A 23,977-nucleotide genomic window follows, 5' to 3' on the forward strand; every position below is an offset into this window, starting at 1 on the left:
AGCTGTTCCATATAACACGTTTAAGCTCCAGTTTAAGCTTAAACTGGAGCTTAAACGCTGGCACTCCCTGGAGGCACAAGCTCGAGCACGTTTAAGCTTCAGTTTAAGGTTAAACTGAAGCTTAAACGTGGAAATGAGAAAGCAACCCTGGAGGAGAAAAATAGTCGAACACGTTTAAGCTCCAGTTTAAGGTTAAACTGGAGCTTAAACGTGGAATGCTCCTGGTGCCTTTCTTACTTCCACGTTTAACCTCCAGTTTAAGGTTAAACTGGAGGTTAAACGTGGAAATGCTCCCCTGGTGAGATTCTCACTTCTGGCGTTTAACCTCCAGTTTAAGGTTAAACTGGAGGTTAAACTTCAATTCCAGCATTATATGGCTTGGTAGTTTAAGTTCCAGTTTAAGCTTAAACTGGAACTTAAACTCCACATGTGATATTCAAGCTTCCTTTATTGATTTTGTTGCTTCCTTGCCTAGCCTCTTCTTCCCTGAAATCATCCAAACAATTGCATCAAAGTCTTGCAAAATTTCATGAGAAATCTTCCATTCATGGCAATTCAAGTAATATAACTAAAAACTCATGGAATTTGCATCAAAATCTTCATGTTGAATGATTTAAGACAAGCATGACTATTTGGCCCAAATGATTACTTAAGGCTCAAGAAAATGCATAAAACAACTAAAAATAAAAGAAAAAGGCTAGTGAAACTAGCCTAAGATGCCTTGGCATCAGTATCTCTATCCTAGTTTATATTTTAATTATCAATTCTCTATAACCATCTGAATCCACCTGACTGAGATTTACAAGGTGACCATAGCTTGCTTCAAGCCGACAATCTCTGTGGGATCGACCCTTACTCACGTAAGGTTTATTACTTGGACGACCCAGTGCACTTGCTGGTTAGTTGTGCAAAGTTGTGACAAAGTGTGATTCACATTTGAGAGCACCAAGTCTTTGGCGCCATTGTTGATGATCACAATTTCGTGCACCATCTACTAATTTTCTGTTAAAAGTACACCAACTTAACCTCAGAGGCGTGTTGTTCATCTTATCAATATTCTCTAATTTTGTTTTTTTTTCGATTTAATTTGCTTAATGTGACTTTTTCATAGTAGCTTAATGTGTTTTGTGGTACATTTTATTGTGAAACACATAGAAACAAATTCAGTTGAGAATGAGTATATATGTTGAACAATGCATTGAGATCTATGTGTTTTTTATTAGATATTTGGTTCCTTCTTTTATTCCCCGAGCGACAACTAAAGTGGTAAAAATTTATTATATGATTGGTGTGGCATGTATTAACATTTTGCGTTTATAGAAATGTTTAAATGAGCTTTTTATTAGCAAATTGAATTTGTATTTTTTGGGTCTACATTTTTTTTTTGGAGTACACCTTTTTCTCAGATGTGTCTTGCAAATTTTAGCAACATTCACTGATATTTTTTTTTTCACAGTTTAATTTGCTTAATGTGTGTATTGTTCATAGTAATGTGTCTTTTGGTGAATTTTCTTGTGATACATGGAGAAACAAATTCAGTTGAGAATGAGTGTATATTTTAAGCATACTTAGTCTTTTTGTATTGTGCAGAAAAAAATTTTTCCCTACTGAAATTGGGCATGTGATTATACAAATAGGTTAAATAATTGCTGTAATTTTTTTTAGTTACAAAATCCGTTGCGATCAACATGTGTTTCTGTACATATTTGGTTCCCTCATGATTCACTGAGCGACAAGAGCAATGGTGCACAATGATTTTACAATGGTTGTGGCTTCTTTTAACATTTAGCTGATTTTTTGACATATTTCTAGGAGCTTTTGTTAGCAAATTGAAATTATAATTGGTGTGTATAATAATTTGCCTTTGAGAGTGTTCGTTCTTTACATCAGATGTGTCTTGTTCATAAGATTAGTGTACGATGGTTATAAATAGGTTAAATAAATGCTTTTCTCATTATAAATTTTTGTAATTTTAGATTAGTTGACTTTGGATAACACAAGTGAAGTTTCTACTTGGAATCAATTTCTGCTATTTATGAAGAGACCAACTTATATACATGGGAAAGCCGGTAAAACCTCATCCACAATGTTGTGCTCTTGTTATAGTTCCTATTCAGTTGTTTCCTTCTGACAGTCCCGTGGTATGTTTTACAGAAATTACTAGAGACAAGATGCTCACCATATTACATAGCGGACTTGTTCAAAGAACTGGAAACCAATCAGGATCAAGCAAAGCTTGATGAGATAGAAGAAATTGGTTTTGGTTTCCTGAAGCTTGTTCCGAAGTGGCAAGTGAGGCAAGGCATAATGGTGATGTTGGCCAAAGCCTATGACACTGAAACGAGCACCCTCAAGCTAGAAAATGGGAACATCCGCATTATGCTGGAGCTCTTCCAGCGTCTTTTTGGTATCCCGCCCGGGGGTGAGTATACCTTTACCTATTACACACCACTGAATTTTGTAGTTCAAGTTATTTATGTTTGAAGAAGGCATGGTCAAGCTGTTCCATATAACACGTTTAAGCTCCAGTTTAAGCTTAAACTGGAGCTTAAACGCTGGCACTCCCTGGAGGCACAAGCTCGAGCACGTTTAAGCTTCAGTTTAAGGTTAAACTGAAGCTTAAACGTGGAAATGAGAAAGCAACCCTGGAGGAGAAAAATAGTCGAACACGTTTAAGCTCCAGTTTAAGGTTAAACTGGAGCTTAAACGTGGAATGCTCCTGGTGCCTTTCTTACTTCCACGTTTAACCTCCAGTTTAAGGTTAAACTGGAGGTTAAACGTGGAAATGCTCCCCTGGTGAGATTCTCACTTCTGGCGTTTAATGATGCGCATAAACTTGTTATGCTACGATTTAGGAAATTGCACGATCGGCAAAATTCCTTCCGGCAAGTGCACCGGTTATCGTCAAGTAAAAACTCACAATAGAGTGAGGTCGAATCCCACAAGGATTGGTTGAATGAGCAATTCGGATTAGAAGTGTGTCTAGTTGAGCGGAATCAAGAATTAGATGAGAATTGCGGAATGTAAAATTGGCGGGAAACGTAAATGGCAAGAAATTGAAATGGCGGAATCTTAAATTGCATGAATTAAAGAGCAGAAGCTAAATTGCTGAAATTAAAAGGGAATGGGGGTGATTGCATGAATTGAGTTGCAGAATGTAAAGAGAAAGTGGAAATCAGAAATGGGGAGTTCATTGGGTGTTAGGAGATATTGAGATCTCCGAATCAAAACAACTTTTATCCCTTCCTCAACCAATGCATTCATTGAATTTTGCTTGGCAATCTTATATGATTGGATCCCAATCCCTTGGCTCACCAATTCTCTCTAAAAACAAACAAATTCCCAATCCCTTGGTTTAAATGTTCATAAGAAGAGATGATGCTCGATCACTGATTATACCACACAGTTTCATGAACCACAATTTGGTAGGATTACATGTCACAATATCCACCCAAACCCCAATCCAATTCACTGTGAGAAAGCTTCTCTAGCATGAATCCTCCATTCCTTTCCCAAGGTTCCGAAGGATTCCAATTATGGGTAGTTTCTTTCCCAAGACAACTACCCAATGGAATTAGATCGAGAAGCTTTCTAACAAAATTCAAGAGAAAAGATTGAAGAAGAAGATAAAACTATTATTGATTCATTGAATTACAATAGAGCTCCCTAACCCAATGAAAGGGGTTTAGTGAGTCATAGCTCTGAATTCAATTACAAAACTAAAAGAAAATCATCCAAAGTTCCCCCTCAGGGGCTGGATTCCCCTCAAGTCTCTGTGTCTCCAATGCAGAAACTAAGGCCTTTAAATAGGCTCCCTAAATTACAAAATGAAAATGAAATTCAAAGCAAATTACAATCAAATGAAAATAAACTATTCTAGATGATTCTTGTGGCCTTGATTTGGTGTTGTTGATGGGCCTTGCTTGCTTGAAGGGTAGAGTGACATAATTGATCCAAAAAGGATAATGATCCATTAAACTACACTCAAACGTTGCACCCCCCTTTCTTGAGTCGTCACTTTGTTCTCTTGTCAACCTTGCCAATTTGATGCCAAATATAGACTATTATACCTCGTTGGAAAGCTATGGATGTCAGCTTTCTAACGCAACTGGAAGCACCTCAATTGGATTTCTACAACTCGAGTTATACTCCATGGAAGGTGAAGAGGTCAGCTGGCCTGATTGCATGTTGGTACTATGCTCTTCTATGCACATTACGGGGCTGTTTTCTCCCTCAATTTTTAGTATCCACCATGCATACCATATATGCTTAGAAATCTCTAGATGTCTTCTTTCCAATGCATTTTGAATCACCTCATTTGGAGTTTTGTAGCTCAAGTTATTTATGTTTGAAGAAGGCATGGTCAAGCTGTTCCATATAACACGTTTAAGCTCCAGTTTAAGCTTAAACTGGAGCTTAAACGCTGGCACTCCCTGGAGGCACAAGCTCGAGCACGTTTAAGCTTCAGTTTAAGGTTAAACTGAAGCTTAAACGTGGAAATGAGAAAGCAACCCTGGAGGAGAAAAATAGTCGAACACGTTTAAGCTCCAGTTTAAGGTTAAACTGGAGCTTAAACGTGGAATGCTCCTGGTGCCTTTCTTACTTCTGGCGTTTAACCTCCAGTTTAAGGTTAAACTGGAGGTTAAACGTGGAAATGCTCCCCTGGTGAGATTCTCACTTCTGGCGTTTAACCTCCAGTTTAAGGTTAAACTGGAGGTTAAACTTCAATTCCAGCATTATATGGCTTGGTAGTTTAAGTTCCAGTTTAAGCTTAAACTGGAACTTAAACTCCACATGTGATATTCAAGCTTCCTTTATTGATTTTGTTGCTTCCTTGCCTAGCCTCTTCTTCCCTGAAATCATCCAAACAATTGCATCAAAGTCTTGCAAAATTTCATGAGAAATCTTCCATTCATAGCATTCAAGTAATATAACTAAAAACTCATGGAATTTGCATCAAAATCTTCATGTTGAATGATTTAAGACAAGCATGACTATTTGGCCCAAATGATTACTTAAGGCTCAAGAAAATGCATAAAACAACTAAAAATAAAAGAAAAAGGCTAGTGAAACTTGCCTAAGATGCCTTGGCATCACAACACCAAACTTAATCCTTGCTTGTCCCCAAGCAAGTTCTGAATTATTGAGAAGAAAGAATGAAACAGAAAGTAAATTCATTAGCCATATCGGTAAGTAATTGACATTGATTAATGGCGTGTTCATGCAGAAAGTTGTTGCAGCATCACTTTATTGTTTCTTAGGTAAGAATGTCACTTTTTATGTTTCCACTAAAACACTGCTTATGGCCTCTTGTTATTCACATATCCTTGGCAAGTTTCTTTTCTTTGTTTTTCTTTTTCTTTGAGCTTATTTGCTCCTTGTTGCTCAGTGTCATGTGTTGCTCAAGCCTTTGGCATTTTCTTTTTCTTATTAGTGCACTACACATATCCACTACAGGCATTTTAGTTCACATTTCTTCTTGAGACATTGGTGCCCAGCACCTCTTTGTGTGACTAAATGTTTTGTATTTAGGTTGCTCTTGATAATGGACTTTTGGTTGATAATCCCGGGTTAGTTAACCCAAGTTACCAAGTGTTGAAACACTCCTCAGAACCTATTCATCCAAGCATATCCTTAATACATAAACACCACAGGCATTTGTCTCAGAAGTTCAAACCATTGGTGCCTAGCTTATTTTCTCAATTTTTTTTGCTTTTTGGTTGCCATTTTTCAGTGGCTTTTTCTTCTTCTTTTTCTTTCTTTTTCATGGCCAAAGACATTTATTCATCAAGATCCATAGACAGCATCCTAATTTCCACTAAAAGTGACAATTCTAACTTTATTTCTTAGTGAGCTGACTATTCAATCAAACATGCATACCAACACTTAATCTTATTTGATTTCTTACCAAATGGAATTGAGTTACTTTTGTTCAAACATTTCTTTTATTTTATGGAAACAGAACAAGCATGGCAAGCATTTGTTTAAGAAGATGAAGTTATCCAGACACTTAGACTATCACTTATTTGAAAATTAAACAAACAGACAAACAAAAACTGCAATGACTCAAACTTAAAGCAGGGGTGCATGCAAACTTCAAATATCAGCAATTCAAAGTACAAGTAATTAAGTGACAATACAACCTTTTAGCATCTTCTTTGTTGTTCATCATCCTTCCTAGCCTTGGTGTTCTCTTTGATGATGATGTATATTCCTTCCATGAGATTGATTGTCTTCCTGCAAAGCTATTAGAAGTTGCTTGTTCCCCAAGCACTTTGAGAATTGGTTAGCATGCATGGATGTTTGTAGGCCTCTGAACTTAGATTGGTGTGTGAACACGAAACTTAGTTCCTTGCCATATGCAGCAATTGGGATCATATGCAGAAAACCTCATGTGCTTTTATTAAGAAAATAACTATGAACTAGAAAAAGAAACTATGAACTAGAAATTAAACTATTGTTTAAGTAGTTTCCCTGATTGGTTGGAGCTAGTGACTAGTCATGCTGAGGTAGAAATGTGTTTTTAATGAAGTTTTTTTGGTGGAACACCAAACTTAGAATCTCACATTCACCCTTGAATTGTTTTGGTGTGCAACACCAAACTTAGCTCCTTGCAATACAGATAAATCTACTTAACTCTTTTATTGAAATAACTAGAAAAGAAAAACTACCTTTGGTTGGGTTGCCTCCCAACAAGCGCTTCTTTAACGTCATTAGCTTGACATGCTGTTCCTGACTTTCTTCCTCTTCTTCCAGTTTGTTAATAGGAATGACTTCAAGTGGATAAAGGAGCTAGTTAGTGCCCCTTGTTGTGAATGCTTCTTTCCAGCAAGCTTTCCCTTGTGATTGGCTTGAGTGAACTTGCTTGTTGGCTCAGGAGTTGGATTGTTCTTCGACCTTCTCTTCTTCATGGATATGATCCTTTGTTTCTCGGTCACAATCCTCATTTTGGTGCTTGTTTCTACTGCCTTCACATCCTTGATCTCAGAACTTGGTTGTTGTTGGACAGTTGGAGTATCCTGTTCATCAAAAGCTTCCTGAATTTGTGGTTCAATGAACCCTTCCTCTTTGCAACTCTCTGTGTCATTGGAGTGTGATCTCCCTTGATTGACTTTCTCCCTTTCTTGTTCTTCTGATTCCTCCCTTGGGTTTGCCATGGTATCACTAGAAGAATTGTGGGTAGGGATTTGCTTTGATAGATATCCAATTTGTGCTTCTAGCTTTTGAATGGCCGCACCATGATTTTGTAAGTTGGATATCACTTCTTCCTTAAAGCTTTTCAAATCGGCCACATCTCTGCCCATAGTTGCAATCATTCCTTCTATCCTGTTTAATTGATCTTGAAATTGTTGGTTTGGATTGGGTTGATGAGGTTGATTATCTTGGCTGTGATATGGTGGCTGGGAGTATGTGTTTTGTGTGGGCTGATAGAGTCTTTGGTTGGAGTGTTGGTAGTGGTATGACTCTTGTGTGTAGTGGAATGAGTCTTGTGGATAGTGAAATGAATTGTATGAATTTGAGAAGGAATTTTGTGCTGAGAAATGCTCAAGTGATGAAGAATTTGGATATGTAAAACTAGGAGGTGAGGTTGGATAATTCAGAGGTGATGGCTCTTGATGAATGGGGTGTGAATAAGTGAAATCTCTTTGGTTTTGATCTTCCCAGCCACAACTTGAGTAGTGATCAAATTCACCAAAACATGGACCATTTTGTGGCTCTGGGACGTACCCCGTTTCCTGTTCCTGATACTCCCACCCACCATGAGCATAATAACATGAATCATTCTGTGGTGGTGGAGAGTTTCTCATGAATTTTGATTGACCAAAAGATGATGGATACTCCTTTCTTTTTTGCAATGTGCTCAGTCTCAAACAATACTCATCCAAAGATAGTGGAAATTCCATAGTGAGGCAATATCACAAACAGCTAGTGGTTAGTATGCTAACAAGTGAATAAGCAAAGAAAACAAATTAAAATTTGCAGAAATTAGCAGTAATAAACTGAAACAAAAACTATTAACAAAAGAAAAGAAAAATTGCTCAATCTAGTTAACTTCCAATTGGAGAATTGTCAATCGAAAACCAATCCCCGGCAACGGCGCCATAAACTTGATGCGCATAAACTTGTTATGCTACGATTTAGGAAATTGCACGATCGGCAAAATTCCTTCCGGCAAGTGCACCGGTTATCGTCAAGTAAAAACTCACAATAGAGTGAGGTCGAATCCCACAAGGATTGGTTGAATGAGCAATTCGGATTAGAAGTGTGTCTAGTTGAGCGGAATCAAGAATTAGATGAGAATTGCGGAATGTAAAATTGGCGGGAAACGTAAATGGCAAGAAATTGAAATGGCGGAATCTTAAATTGCATGAATTAAAGAGCAGAAGCTAAATTGCTGAAATTAAAAGGGAATGGGGGTGATTGCATGAATTGAGTTGCAGAATGTAAAGAGAAAGTGGAAATCAGAAATGGGGAGTTCATTGGGTGTTAGGAGATATTGAGATCTCCGAATCAAAACAACTTTTATCCCTTCCTCAACCAATGCATTCATTGAATTTTGCTTGGCAATCTTATATGATTGGATCCCAATCCCTTGGCTCACCAATTCTCTCTAAAAACAAACAAATTCCCAATCCCTTGGTTTAAATGTTCATAAGAAGAGATGATGCTCGATCACTGATTATACCACACAGTTTCATGAACCACAATTTGGTAGGATTACATGTCACAATATCCACCCAAACCCCAATCCAATTCACTGTGAGAAAGCTTCTCTAGCATGAATCCTCCATTCCTTTCCCAAGGTTCCGAAGGATTCCAATTATGGGTAGTTTCTTTCCCAAGACAACTACCCAATGGAATTAGATCGAGAAGCTTTCTAACAAAATTCAAGAGAAAAGATTGAAGAAGAAGATAAAACTATTATTGATTCATTGAATTACAATAGAGCTCCCTAACCCAATGAAAGGGGTTTAGTGAGTCATAGCTCTGAATTCAATTACAAAACTAAAAGAAAATCATCCAAAGTTCCCCCTCAGGGGCTGGATTCCCCTCAAGTCTCTGTGTCTCCAATGCAGAAACTAAGGCCTTTAAATAGGCTCCCTAAATTACAAAATGAAAATGAAATTCAAAGCAAATTACAATCAAATGAAAATAAACTATTCTAGATGATTCTTGTGGCCTTGATTTGGTGTTGTTGATGGGCCTTGCTTGCTTGAAGGGTAGAGTGACATAATTGATCCAAAAAGGATAATGATCCATTAAACTACACTCAAACGTTGCACCCCCCTTTCTTGAGTCGTCACTTTGTTCTCTTGTCAACCTTGCCAATTTGATGCCAAATATAGACTATTATACCTCGTTGGAAAGCTATGGATGTCAGCTTTCTAACGCAACTGGAAGCACCTCAATTGGATTTCTACAACTCGAGTTATACTCCATGGAAGGTGAAGAGGTCAGCTGGCCTGATTGCATGTTGGTACTATGCTCTTCTATGCACATTACGGGGCTGTTTTCTCCCTCAATTTTTAGTATCCACCATGCATACCATATATGCTTAGAAAGCTCTAGATGTCTTCTTTCCAATGCATTTTGAATCACCTCATTTGGAGTTTTGTAGCTCAAGTTATTTATGTTTGAAGAAGGCATGGTCAAGCTGTTCCATATAACACGTTTAAGCTCCAGTTTAAGCTTAAACTGGAGCTTAAACGCTGGCACTCCCTGGAGGCACAAGCTCGAGCACGTTTAAGCTTCAGTTTAAGGTTAAACTGAAGCTTAAACGTGGAAATGAGAAAGCAACCCTGGAGGAGAAAAATAGTCGAACACGTTTAAGCTCCAGTTTAAGGTTAAACTGGAGCTTAAACGTGGAATGCTCCTGGTGCCTTTCTTACTTCTGGCGTTTAACCTCCAGTTTAAGGTTAAACTGGAGGTTAAACGTGGAAATGCTCCCCTGGTGAGATTCTCACTTCTGGCGTTTAACCTCCAGTTTAAGGTTAAACTGGAGGTTAAACTTCAATTCCAGCATTATATGGCTTGGTAGTTTAAGTTCCAGTTTAAGCTTAAACTGGAACTTAAACTCCACATGTGATATTCAAGCTTCCTTTATTGATTTTGTTGCTTCCTTGCCTAGCCTCTTCTTCCCTGAAATCATCCAAACAATTGCATCAAAGTCTTGCAAAATTTCATGAGAAATCTTCCATTCATAGCATTCAAGTAATATAACTAAAAACTCATGGAATTTGCATCAAAATCTTCATGTTGAATGATTTAAGACAAGCATGACTATTTGGCCCAAATGATTACTTAAGGCTCAAGAAAATGCATAAAACAACTAAAAATAAAAGAAAAAGGCTAGTGAAACTAGCCTAAGATGCCTTGGCATCATTTAACCTCCAGTTTAAGGTTAAACTGGAGGTTAAACTTCAATTCCAGCATTATATGGCTTGGTAGTTTAAGTTCCAGTTTAAGCTTAAACTGGAACTTAAACTCCACATGTGATATTCAAGCTTCCTTTATTGATTTTGTTGCTTCCTTGCCTAGCCTCTTCTTCCCTGAAATCATCCAAACAATTGCATCAAAGTCTTGCAAAATTTCATGAGAAATCTTCCATTCATGGCAATTCAAGTAATATAACTAAAAACTCATGGAATTTGCATCAAAATCTTCATGTTGAATGATTTAAGACAAGCATGACTATTTGGCCCAAATGATTACTTAAGGCTCAGGAAAATGCATAAAACAACTAAAAATAAAAGAAAAAGGCTAGTGAAACTAGCCTAAGATGCCTTGGCATCAGATACTTATGTAATTCATTGGTGATAATTTCAGATAAGCGTATAGAGATGCTTTCGTTCCTCCTGAACCTCTGCTTTCCTACTGTCTTCATCCAATCATTCCTACTGCCTTCCATGGTAAGCTTATGCAGGGCATCACCGTTGTCAATGGCTACATCCCGTCCTCTCAGTGAAAATGGTCCAAAATGCACTGTCACCGCACGGCTATTCATCTGTCGGTTCTTGATCATACTGGAATAGGATTCAGTCATCCTTTTGCGTCTGTCACTACGCCCAGCACTCGCGAGTTTGAAGCTCGTCACAGCCATCCCTTCCCAGATCCTATTCGGAATACCATAGACAAGGTTTAGACTTTCCGGATCTCAAGAATGGCCACCAATAATTCTAGCCTATACCACAAAGATTCTGATCTCATGGAATGGAAGGCTCGGTTGTCAGGTGAGGCAACCATGCGTCATGAACCAGAAGGCTAAGAGATATGCACTTAAGCGATTGCAAGTAGAACGGAGGTGGTTGTCAGGCACGCGTTCATGGGTGAGAATGATGATGAATGTCATGGATCATCACCTTCCTCAGGTTGAAGAACAAGTGTATATCTTAGATAAGAAATAGGCTTGAGTTGAATAGAAAAACAATAGTACTTTGCATTAATTCATGAGGAACAGCAGAGCTCCACACATTAATCTATGGTGTGTAGAAACTCTACCGTTGAAAATACATAAGAAAAAGGTCCAGGCATGGCCGAGAGGCTAGCCTCCATGATCTCAGAACTACAAGTCCAAAGATGTTCCAAAAGATCCTAAATACAATAGTAAAAAGTCCTATTTATGCTAAACTAGTTACTAGGGTTACAGAGATAAGTAAATGATGCAGAAATCCACTTCCGGGGCCCACTTGGAGTGTTCTTGGGCTGAGCATTGAAGCTTTCACGTGGAGAGGTCTTTCTTGGAGTTAAACGCCAGTTTATAACCTGTTTCTGGCGTTTAACTCCACTTTGCAACCTGTTTCTAGCGTTTGACACTAGAATAGGGCAGAGAGCTGGCGTTGAACACCAGTTTGCGTCGTCTAAACTCGGGAAAAGTATGGACTATCATATATTGCTGGAAAGCCCTGGATGTCTACTTTCCAATCCAATTGAGAGCGCGTCATTTGGAGTTCGGTAGCTCCAGAAAATCCAGTTTGAGTGCAGGGAGGTCAGAATCCAACAGCATCTGCAGTCCTTCTTCAACCTCTGAATCTGATTTTTGCTCAAGTCCCTCAATTTCAGCCAGAAAATATCTGAAATCATAGAAAAACACACAAACTCATAGTAAAGTCTAGAAATGTGAATTTTTTTAAAAACTAATAAAATATACTAAAAACTAATCAAATCATACTGAAAACTATATAAAAACAATGCCAAAAAGCGTATAAATTATCCGCTCATCACAACACCAAACTTAAATTGTTGCTTGTCTCCAAGCAACTGAAAATCAAATAGGATAAAAAGAAGAGAATATACTATAAAGAGGTAATGACCAATTCGGTACCCGAAAGATTCAAACGCTGATATTTTGGTACCCAACTATTGATATTGACAAAAAGGTACCTGAATGATTAAAAATTTTGCCAAGCGTGTCCAAGAGCTTGCCGGAACATAGCTCCGGTGAGTACGATGCTTACGTGGAGACCATTTTTTGCTGACAAGGTTAGTGTTATATTAGATGAAATTTCTAATTTAAATTATGCTTATCCTACTTGGAAAATAAACTTAACCTAATTTGAACATTAGTTTTGCCCCAAATTAATTTTGCCCTAAAACCCAATTAGCATATACGAAGTTACTAGTTACTGAGTTACTGTGGTTAGTCTGTCACTAGCGAAACTCAAAGGTCACGTAGAGAGGGAGAGACATTGCACTGGAAGCTTGGCGCGAAGAAGAACGATACAAGGCGAGAGGCATTGTCGAATCAAGGGTAACGGTTCTCAAGTGGCATCGTGGGATCACCATTCTTCGCAAGGAGCGACCCTACGAAGAGGTACATTCTGCTTCATGTTCTTGGTTTAAGTTCTGGTTTTTTGCGTTTGCTGGTGACATCCTGTTTATTCATTGTATCTTCCTTCTACTATTTCTTAGATGGGACGTTTAAAGCAGGGTGCAGACCCTTCATAGTGTTAGATGGGACGTTTCTGAAAGGCTACTTTGGAGGGCAGTTACTAACAGCAGTAGGTCAGGACGCGAATAACCAGCTTTTTCCAATTGCATACGGTGTTGTCGATGCAGAAACTCGGGAAAATTGGAGATTCTTTCTCGAGGAGTTACATACTGACATAGGGGACTATAATGAGAATGGCTGGGTTTTCATGTTCGACCAGCAAAAGGTAATATGCAGTGTATCCAATCATTATTGTTCTTATATTCCTACTTGAGTAACTTAAGTGTATTAATGTTAACTACTGAATTTACCCATGAATGCAGGGATTGATACCAGCATTACAGGATGTGATGCCAGGTGTGAAGCACAGATTTTGTTGTATGCATATGTGGAGAAACCTGAACAAACGATGGAAGGATAAGGAGCTTAAGGGAGCATTCTGGCAATATGCAAAAGCAACTACTGATCAAGAATTCAAGGATGCAATGGCTAATGTGAAACGGATCAATAAACAGGCGTGGGAGTATTTGGATAAATTTGAGCAAGAACAGTGGTCGAGAAGCAAGTTTTCTGAATGGCCAAAGGTTGATAGCTTGACTAGCAACAACTGTGAATCGTTTAATTCAACCATTGTGGGTCTGCGGGAGAAAAGCATACTGACAATGCTTGAGGAGCTCAGGTTCTATATCATGAAGACGATGGCAACTCACAAGGACGCACTGATGGCTTACACTGGACATATAGCCCCTATACAAGTGAGTAGATTAGAGAAGGAAAAAAACAAGCTAACTACTGGGAGGCACAGTGGTGTGGTGATGATGAACATAACAAATTTGAAGTCAGAAAGTGGCAACATAGAGTCAGGGTGAACACAAGAGAGAGGACATGTTCCTGCAGAAAATGGCAACTGACTGGACTACCATGCTGTCATGGTATTGCAGCAATCCAGAGGAAGAATGAGAAGCCTGAAGACTATGTCCATCACAAGCTCACCATCGAGGCATACAACAGGACTTACCAGTTTCACATTAACAGCATACCAAGCCAAGAGTATTGGGAGCACCATGAAGGGTTGCCTTGTCTGCCTCCTCCATACAAGAGGCCTATTGGAAGACCTTCCAAGAAAAGGAAGAAGGACAGCAGCGAGCAAGACTCTGGGAGCCAATACAATGCTAAGAGAAGATATGGCCAGATAACATGTCAAACGTGCAAGAGAGTAAGTCAAACAAATTTATTATCTACTATCTACGTACATAATATCATTCAATCATACATAAACTGTTTGAATACTGATTTAATTTATTCATTGACTGGCTGCAAGGTTGGACATAATAGTAGAACTTGCCCTGAGAGATCAAATGGAGCAGCAGCTCAAGAAGAAGGAATTGATGAGGATGAAGCTAGAGAGCAAGAAGCTAACTGGGAGGAGACCATAGAGGCTGCACATGCTGCACATGTTGCAGATGAGGAAAACCTCACTCAAAACCACCCAGAAAGTCAACCTGATGAGGTAAACTTTTGTATTTTAATTCAAACCTTGTTCTTTCCAAAATGTTGCACCTGGAACTGAGAAAGCCCCTTTTTAAACTAATCACCCAACTGATACAGAACACTGAGGCTGATTTGTCTACTACAACAACTGCTGCACCCCCTAATGCAGCCACTACACCAGCAACCAGTTCAAGGCCAATAGAGCCAACACCACCAATACCACCAACAAGAGGCAGGGACAGGACCACTCGAAGAGGAAGAAACCCAACCTCAACAGCACCTCAAACTAGGGTTGCCAGCCATGCTGCTGGTTCTAAATGTCAGATCCCAGCCACACCAACCAATGTTGCAGGACCAAGTACTGGGCCTGGGTCAATGTCACAAGGTCCTTTGGTTAGGCCCACTCTGCAAGCCCAAAATTCAGCATCCTCTAGGCCACCAACTGTGACTAGGGAAACCATGGCAGCAGCAAGCCCAGCCACACAGAGCAGGTTCACAAGCTTCATGCCCACCCCATCCTTGAAGAAGAAAAAGCCTTCAGCAAGCATCAAGAAGTGACTTTACTTTCTTGGATTTTCATTTTGTTTTTAGTTCCATGTTGGACCTGATGTAGATACTATGCAACTAAATGCCATTATGGCATGTTTAGTTTTTAGTTCCATGTTGGACCTGATTTAGTATTACTTGTTATCAACATAACTGTCATTATGCCATGTTAGGTTTTTTGGGGCAAAACTTGTGTTATTTTGGGTCTGAGGTATGTTACTCTGGATACTTATGGATTATGATTTCATGCTATGAGACAGGTGTTTTTATACAGCTTCTGTTTATGCCATTTTTTCATCAATGGCTTACCTATCTTATATATGGCTTGCTCACAATTCAACAGCAATAACTCAGTCACAGAAGACTAATAAGAGTGCATCCATTAATTCATCTCAATTATAATTAGGAGAACATTACAAATAAACAAAATTTCATTCCTAAAATCTTAAATTTGACCATTGTCTTCCTACTTAGCCATACAAAGCAGACTCAAAACCAGCCTAAACCCAAACAATATACAGATAACAATCAACAACAACTCAACCATCTTCAGCTGCTCCTTCATGTCATTCACCACAGAAAGCACCATCATCATCCTATCCCTTTCCCGGCCATCACTACCCTCCTGGTTGATTCTACTTTTCTTCTTTGGGTCTGCTATGCCCACCATGTTGCTATTCTCTGAAAAAACTTCTCCTTCCACACATTGCTCTTTAGTTTCATCCAACCATTGAAAATACCCACAACGTCTTTGTGTGTTCTAGCATGGCACAAAAATTTCATGAATCAGAGAAGATCGGAAAGTAAATCTGAAAAAGTGGAGAAAAGAAACCCAGGAAGAATGCATCATTTCGTCACGTATACATCAACATTTTAACCTTACCTTCCACAGAGGGCAACGTAGAAACCATCTATCAGGGTTGCTACTTGTCTTCGACTTCAACGGAACCACCGGAAGGGGACAAAAGCAACACCCATCGTAGATTTTACTACCAACTCCAGAACCACCATCAACGTCGAAGGCTTGAATGGATGAGTGCTTTCTCACGGTTCCACCTTTTCTACGAACCCTAGCTGCTTGCATCCTCCAGATTGGGATCGTGCTCTACGAGAGAGCAAAGAGAGCAAAATTGGGTTTTAGGGCAAAATTAATTTGGGTCAAAACTAATGTTCAAATTAGGTTAAGTTTATTTTCCAAGTAGGATAAGCGTAATTTAAATTAGAAATTCCATCTAATATAACACTAACCTTGTCAGCAAAAAACGGCCTCCATGTAAGCATCGTACTCACCGGAGCTATGTTCCGGCAAGCTCTTGGACACGCTTGGCAAAATTTTTAATCATTCAGATACCTTTTTGTCAATATCAATAGTTGGGTACCAAAATGTCAGCGTTTGAATCTTTCAGGTACCAAATTGGTCATTACCTCTACTATAACTTCCAAAATATCAATGAAACTTAGCTCCAATCAGATGAGCGGGACTAGTAGCTTTTTGCCTCTTGAATAGTTTTGGCATCTCACTTTATCCCTTGAAGTTCAGAATGATTGGCATCTATAGGAACTTAGAATTCATATAGTGTTATTGATTCTCCTAGTTCAGTATGTTGATTCTTGAACACAGCTACTTTATGAGTCTTGGCCGTGGCCCTAAGCACTTTGTTTTCCAGTATTACCACCGGATACATAAATGCCACAGACACATAACTGGGTGAACCTTTTCAGATTGTGACTCAGCTTTGCTAAAGTCCCCAGTTAGAGGTGTCCAGGGTTCTTAAGCACACTCTTTTTTTGCTTTGGACCTTGACTTTAACCGCTCAGTCTCAAGTTTTCACTTGACACCTTCACGCCACAAGCACATGGTTAGGGACAGCTTGGTTTAGCCGCTTAGGCCAGGATTTTATTCCTTTAGGCCTTCCTATCCACTGATGCTCAAAGCCTTGGATCCTTTTTATTAACCTTGCCTTTTGGTTTTAAGGGCTATTGGATTTTTGCTCTTGCCTTTTGGTTTAAAGAGCTTTTGGCTTTTTCTGCTTGCTTTTTCTCTTTTTTTTTCGCCATTTTTCTTTTCTCTTTTTTTTTCTGCAAGCTTTTGTATTCACTGCTTTTTCTTGCTTCAAGAATCAAGTTTATGATTTTTCAGATCATCAAATAACATTTCTCCTTTTTCATCATTCTTTCAAGAGCCAACATATTTAATATTCATAAACCACAATATCAAAAGACATATGCACTGTTCAAGCATTCATTCAGAAAACAAAAAGTATTGTCACCACATCAAAATAATTAAACTAGTTTCAAGGATGAATTCGAAACCATGTACTTCTTGTTCTTTTGTAATTAAAACAGTTTTCATTTAAGAGAGGTGATGGATTCATAGGACATTCATAGCTTTAAGACATAGACATTTAAACACTAATGATCATATAGTAAAGACACAAACATAAATAAAACATAAAGCATAGTAAACGAAAAACAGGAAAATAAGAACAAGGAGATTAAGGAACGGGTCCACCTTAGTGAGGGTGGCATCTTCCTCTTCTTGAAGAACCAATGGTGCTCTTGAGCTCCTCTATGTCTCTTCCTTATTTTTGTTGCTCCTCCCTCATAGCTCTTGTTGAGGTCCACGAGTGGGCTCTCTTGTTGTGCAGTCAAATGCTCTACTACTAAGCTATGGACCCTTGAGATGAATCTCTCCATCTCCCATGACTTGGAGGTGGAAGCTTTTGTCTTCCCTTTCCTCTTTCTAGAGGTTTCTCTTGCCTTAGGTGCCATAAATGGTTATGGAAAAACAAAAAGCAATGCTTTTACCACACCAAACTTAGAAGCTTTGCTCATCCTTGAGCAAAAGAAGAAAGAAGTGAGTAGAAGAAGAAGAAAATGGAAGAGATGGAGGTGTGTGGTTGGTTTGAATTTGAGTGGGTGGGTGTAGGTAGGTTGTATGATGGTTTTGGAGGAGTAATGGAGGTGATTGGTGAAGGTTATTTTGGGGAAGAGTGTTATGGAAAGGTGTGAAGAGGAGAGAAGAAGAGGTGGGGTAGGTAGGGATCCTGTGGGGTCTACAGATCGAATGGGGCCAAGGACTTAACATCCCTGTTCCAATTAGGCGTGTAAAACGCCCTTGCTGTGCAATCCTGGCGTTAAACGCCAGCTTGGTGCTTGTTTCTGGCGTTAAACGCCAAACAGATGCTTGTTTCTGGCGTTTAAACGCCAGAATGCTCCTCCTCCACGGTGTGCTGTTTTTAATGCTGTTTTTCATTTTGTTTTTGATTTTTTTTCAGTAGTTTTTGTGACTCCACATGATCATCAACCTAATAAAACACGAAATAACAAAAAGAAAATAAAATAGATATGATTAAATAACATTGAGTTTCCTCCCAACAAGCGCTTCTTTAATGTCAATAGCTTGACAGTGAGCTCTCATGGAGCCTCACAGATAATCAGAGCAAGGTTGGAACCTCCCAACACCAAACTTAGAGTTTAAATGTAGGGGTTCAACACCAAACTTAGAGTTTGGTTGTGGCCTCCCAACACCAAACTTAGAGTTTGACTGTGGGGGCTTTGGTTGACTCTGCAGTGAGAGAAGCTTTTCATGCTTCCTCTCCATGGTTACAGAAGGAGAACCTTGAGTCTTAAACACAAGGTAGTTCTCATTCAGTTGAAGGACCAACTCTCCTCTGTCCACATCAATCATAGCTTTTGCTGTGGCTAGGAAGGGTCTTCCAAGGATGATGGATTCATCCTCATCCTTCCCAGTGTCTAGGATTATGAAATCAGCAGGGATGTAAAGGCCTTCAACCTTTACTAGCACGTGCTCTACTAGTCCATAAGCCTCTTTTCTTGAGTTGTCTGCCATCTCTAATGAGATTCTGGCAGCTTACACCTCAAAGATCCCAAGTTTCTCCATTACAGAGAGTGGCATTAAGTTTATTCCTGACCCCAGGTCACACAGAGCTTTCTCAAAGGTCATGGTGCCTATGTTACAGAGAATTAGGAATTTACCAGGATCCTGTTTCTTTTGAGGTAATTTCTGCCTATCCAATGCATTCAGTTCATTGGTGAGCAAGGGAGGTTCATCTTCACAAGTCTCATTACCAAATAATTTGGCATTTAACTTCATAATTACACCAAGGTACTTAGCAACTTGCTCTTCAGCAATGTCTTCATCTTCTTCAGAAGAAGAATACTCATCAGAGCTCATGAAGGGCAGAAGGAGGTTTAATGGAATCTCTATGGTCTCTAGATGAGCCTCAGATTCCTTTGGTTCCTTAAAGGGATACTCCTTATTGGTCATTGAACGTCCCATGAGGTCTTCCTCACTAGGATTCACGTCCTCCTCCTCCTCTTTGGGTTCGGCCACACCAAACAAGGTAATGGCCTTGCACTCTCTTTTTGGATTCTCTTCTGTATTGCTTGGGAGAGTACTAGGAGGGGTTTCAGTGACTCTTTTACTCAGCTGGTCCACTTGTGCCTCCAAATTTCTAATGGAGGACCTTGTTTCATTCATAAAACTTAAAGTGGCCTTAGATAGATCAGAGACTATATTTGCTAAGCTAGATGGATTCTGCTCAGAATTCTCTGTCTGTTGCTGAGTGGATGATGGAAAAGGTTTGCTATTGCTAAACCTGTTTTTTCCACCATTATTAAAGCCTTGTTGAGGCTTTTGTTGATCCTTCCATGAGAAATTTGGATGATTTCTCCATGAGGGATTATAGGTATTTCCATAGAGTTCCCCCATGTAATTCACCTCTGCTATTGCAGGGTTCTCAGGATCATAAGCTTCTTCTTCAGAAGATGCCTCTTGAGTACTGTTGGATGCAGCTTGCACTCCATTCAGACTCTAAGAAATCATATTGACTTGCTGAGTCAATATTTTGTTCTGAGCCAATATGGCATTCAGAGCATCAATTTCAAGAACTCCCTTCCTCTGAGGCGTCCCATTACTCACAGGATTCCTTTCAGAAGTGTACATGAACTGGTTATTTGCAACCATGTCAATGAGTTCCTGAGCTTTCGCAGGCATTTTCTTTAGGTGAATGGATCCACCTGCAGAATGGTCCAATGACATCTTTGATAATTCAGACAGACCATCATAGAATATATCCATGATGGTTCATTCTGAAAGCATGTCAGAAGGACACTTTTTGGTCAGTTGCTTATATCTCTCCCAAGCTTCATAGAGGGATTCACCTTCTTTCTGTCTGAAGGTTTGAACATCCACTCTAAGCTTACTAAGCTTTTGAGGAGGAAAGAACTTGGCTAAGAAAGTCGTGACCAGCTTATCCCAAGAGTTCAGGCTATCCTTACGTTGAGAGTCCAATCATATTCTAGCTCTGTCTCTTACAGCAAACGGGAAAAGCATAAGCCTGTAGACCTCGGGATCAACCCGATTGGTCTTAACAGTATCACAGATTTGCAAGAATTCAGTTAAGAACTGAAAAAGATCTTCAGATGGAAGTCCATGAAACTTGCAGTTCTATTGCATCAGAGAAACTAATTGAGGCTTTAGCTCAAAATTGTTTGCTCTAATGGCAGGGATTGAGATGCCTCTTCCATGTAAATTGGAATTTGGTGCAGTAAAATCATATCTTCGGATTTTCGAAGCTTATTTTCGGCCATATCTTCTTCTTTTTCGAAAATTCCTATCAGATTTTCTCCAGAGAGTTGTGCTTTAGCTTCCCTTAGCTTCCTCTTCAGAGTCCTTTCAGGTTTAGGATCAACTTCAACAAGAATGTTCTTATCCTTGTTCCTGCTCATATGAAAAAGAAGAAAACAGAAAAGAAAATATGGAATCCTCTATGTCACAGTATAGAGATTCCTTTAAGTGAGTAGAAGAAGAAAAGAATAGAAGAATGAAAAGATAAGAATCCAAACACAAAGGAGAAGAGTGGGTTCGAATTCTTGAGTGAAGAGAAGTGTTAGTAAATAAATAAATAAATAGAAGGGGATGAGGGATGGAATTTTTGAAATTAATTGAAAAGAAAAGAAAAATATTTTTGTTTTTAATTTAAAATTAAAAATTAAAATTCGAAAATTAAGAAAGGAAAATAAAATTAAATCAAATTAACATTTAAAACAAATAGTTAATTAAAAAGGAATTTTGAAAAAGAGGGAAGGGATTTTCGAAAATTAGAGAGGGAGAGTTAGTTAGGTAGTTTTAAAAAAGATAAGAATCAAACAAAAAGTTAAGTGGTTAATTGAAAAAGATTTGAAAATCAATTTTTGAAAAGATAAGAAGTTAGAAGAAATTTTAAAATTGATTTTGAAAAAGATGTGATTGAAACTTATTTTGAAAAAGAATTTAAAAAGAAATTTAAAAAAGATTTGATTTTGAAAATTAAAGTTGATTACTTGACTAACAAGAAACAAATAGATATGATTTTAAAATTTAAAGATTGAACCTTTCTTAATAGGCAAGTAACAAACTTTTTTGAATCAATCACATTAATTGTTAGTAAAGATTTTGAAATTATGAAACAAAATAAGAAAAAGATTTTTGAAAATCAATTTGAAATTTTCGAAAATATGAAAGAAAAAAATGAAAAAGATTTGATTTTTGAAAAATATTTGAAAAAGATAGGATTTTAAATTGAAAATTTGATTTGACTCATAAGAAACAATTAAATTTAAAAACTTTTTGACTAAATCAAACCAAATTTTTGAAAATTTATGAGAGAATAAGGGAAAGATATTTTTTTATTTTTGAATTTTTTAATGAAGAAAGAGAAAAACAATAAAAAGACTCAAAACATGAAAATTATGAATCAAAACACATGATGCATGCAAGAACACTTATGAATGTCAAGATGAACACCAAGAACACTTTGAATGTCAAGATGAACACCAAGAACTTATTTTTGAAAATTTTTAAGAAAAGAAAAACATGCAAGACACCAAACTTAGAAATTTTTAATTTTTAGACACTAAGAATGCAAGAATGCATATGAGAAACAAGAAAAGACACAAAACATGAAAATGCAAAGATCAAACAAGAAGACTTAGCAAGAACAACTTGAAGATCATGAAGAATGCAATGCATGAATTTTTGAAAAATGCAAGAAAGAGATAAACATGCAAACCACACCAAACTTATGACTTGACACTAGATTCAAGCAAGAAACATCAAATTATTTTTTGGATTTTTTTATGATTTTATTAAAAAAATTTTGGTATATTTTTTTTTCAAAAATTAATTTTGAAAAAGAAAATAAGGATTTCAAAATTTTCAATAAGAATTCCAGGAATCTTGCAATGTTAGTCTAAAGCGCCAGTCCAGGAATTAGACATGGCTCACTGGCCAGCCAAGCTTTCAGTGAAAGCTCCGGTCCAAAATACTAGACATGGCCAATGGCCTGCCAAGCTTCATCAGATATTGCCTACCTCCCATGTATACAACAACTATGTGTGTAACTGCCAAATGGGTGAAGATCAACAAGCTCTTGTGATGATAAGTTGAAATCCCAGTCCAAAAGATTAGACATGGCTTATAGCTAGCCAGGATTCAACAAATCATCATGAAATACTAGAATTCATTCTTAAAAATTCTGAAGAAAAATATACTTTTGAAAATATTTATTTTTATTTTATTTTTTTCGAAATTAAGAATAATAAAAACAAAAAGCTTAAAATTAAGATAAATTTACCTAATCTGAGCAACAAGATGAACCGTCAGTTGTCCAAACTCGAACAATCCTCGGCAACGGCGCCAAAAACTTGGTGCACAAAATTGTGATCATCAACAATGGCGCCAAAGACTTGGTGCTCTCAAACGTGAATCACACTTTGTCACAACTTCGCACAACTAACCAGCAAGTGCACTGGGTCGTCCAAGTAATAAACCTTACGTGAGTAAGGGTCGATCCCACGGAGATTGTCGGCTTGAAGCAAGCTATGGTCACCTTGTAAATCTCAGTCAGGCGGATTCAAATAGTTATAGAGAATTGATAATTAAATCATAATTAAAATATAAACTAGGATAGAGATACTTATGTAATTCATTGGTGATAATTTCAGATAAGCGTATAGAGATGCTTTCGTTCTTTCTGAACCTCTGCTTTCCTGCTGTCTTCATTCAATCATTCCTACTCCCTTCCATGGCAAGCTTATGCAGGGCATCACCGTTGTCAATGGCTACATCCCGTCCTCTCAGTGAAAATGGTCCAAAATGCGCTGTCACCGCACGGCTATTCATCTGTCGGTTCTCGATCATACTGGAATAGGATTCAGTCATCCTTTTGCGTCTATCACTACGCCCAGCACTCGCGAGTTTGAAGCTCGTCACAGCCATCCCTTCCCAGATCCTACTCGAAATACCACAGACAAGGTTTAGACTTTTCGGATCTCAAGAATGGCTACCAATAATTCTAGCCTATACCACGAAGACTCTGATCTCATGGGATGGAAGGCTCGGTTGTCAGGCGAGGCAACCATGCGTCATGAACCAGAAGGCTAAGAGATATGCACTTAAGCGATTGCAAGTAGAACGTAGGTGGTTGTCAGGCACGCGTTCATGGGTGAGAATGATGATGAATGTCACGGATCATCACCTTCCTCAGGTTGAAGAACAACTGTATATCTTAGATAAGAAATTGGCTTGAGTTGAATAGAAAAATAATAGTACTTTGCATTAATTCATGAGGAACAGCAGAGCTCCACACCTTAATCTATGGTGTGTAAAAACTCTACCGTTGAAAATACATAAGAACAAGGTCCAGGCATGGTCGAGAGGCCAGCCTCCATGATCTCAGAACTACACGTCCAAATATGTTCCAAAAGATCCTAAATACAATAGTAAAAAGTGCTATTTATGCTAAACTGGTTACTAGGGTTACAGAGATAAGTAAATGATGCAGAAATCCACTTCCGGGGCCCACTTGATGTGTGCTTGGGCTGAGCATTGAAGCTTTCACATGGAGAGGTCTTTCTTGGAGTTAAACGCCAGTTTATAGCCTGTTTCTGGCATTTAACTCCACTTTGCAATCTGTTTCTGGCGTTTGACACCAGAATAGGGCAAGG

General features: G+C 38.4%; 1 protein-coding gene, 1 non-coding gene and 1 pseudogene across 2 annotated transcripts; 2 read left to right on the forward strand and 1 right to left on the reverse strand.

The window, feature by feature from the left end:
• The first annotated feature begins 13,278 nt into the window (after positions 1 to 13,278).
• On the forward strand, positions 13,279 to 14,977 carry LOC148573325 (uncharacterized; annotated as a pseudogene).
• A 454-nt stretch (positions 14,978 to 15,431) lies between these two features.
• On the reverse strand, positions 15,432 to 16,049 carry LOC148573326 (uncharacterized). Its single transcript, XM_088504443.1, has 2 exons — positions 15,849 to 16,049; positions 15,432 to 15,725 (listed from the first exon to the last, which is right to left on the reverse strand). The coding sequence occupies exons 1-2, from the start codon at positions 16,047 to 16,049 to the stop codon at positions 15,432 to 15,434; spliced, it is 495 nt and encodes a 164-aa protein (XP_088360569.1).
• Positions 16,050 to 20,084: 4,035 nt separating this feature from the next.
• Positions 20,085 to 20,192, forward strand: LOC148573327 (small nucleolar RNA R71). The gene has a single exon (XR_015905891.1). It is a non-coding gene; the product is annotated as a small nucleolar RNA R71 (small nucleolar RNA).
• The last annotated feature ends 3,785 nt before the right edge of the window (positions 20,193 to 23,977 follow it).

Source organism: Arachis ipaensis, chromosome B2 (genome assembly GCF_059453495.1).
Source record: "Arachis ipaensis isolate K30076 ecotype BB chromosome B2, ASM5945349v1, whole genome shotgun sequence".
Classification (NCBI taxonomy): Eukaryota; Viridiplantae; Streptophyta; class Magnoliopsida; order Fabales; family Fabaceae; genus Arachis; species Arachis ipaensis.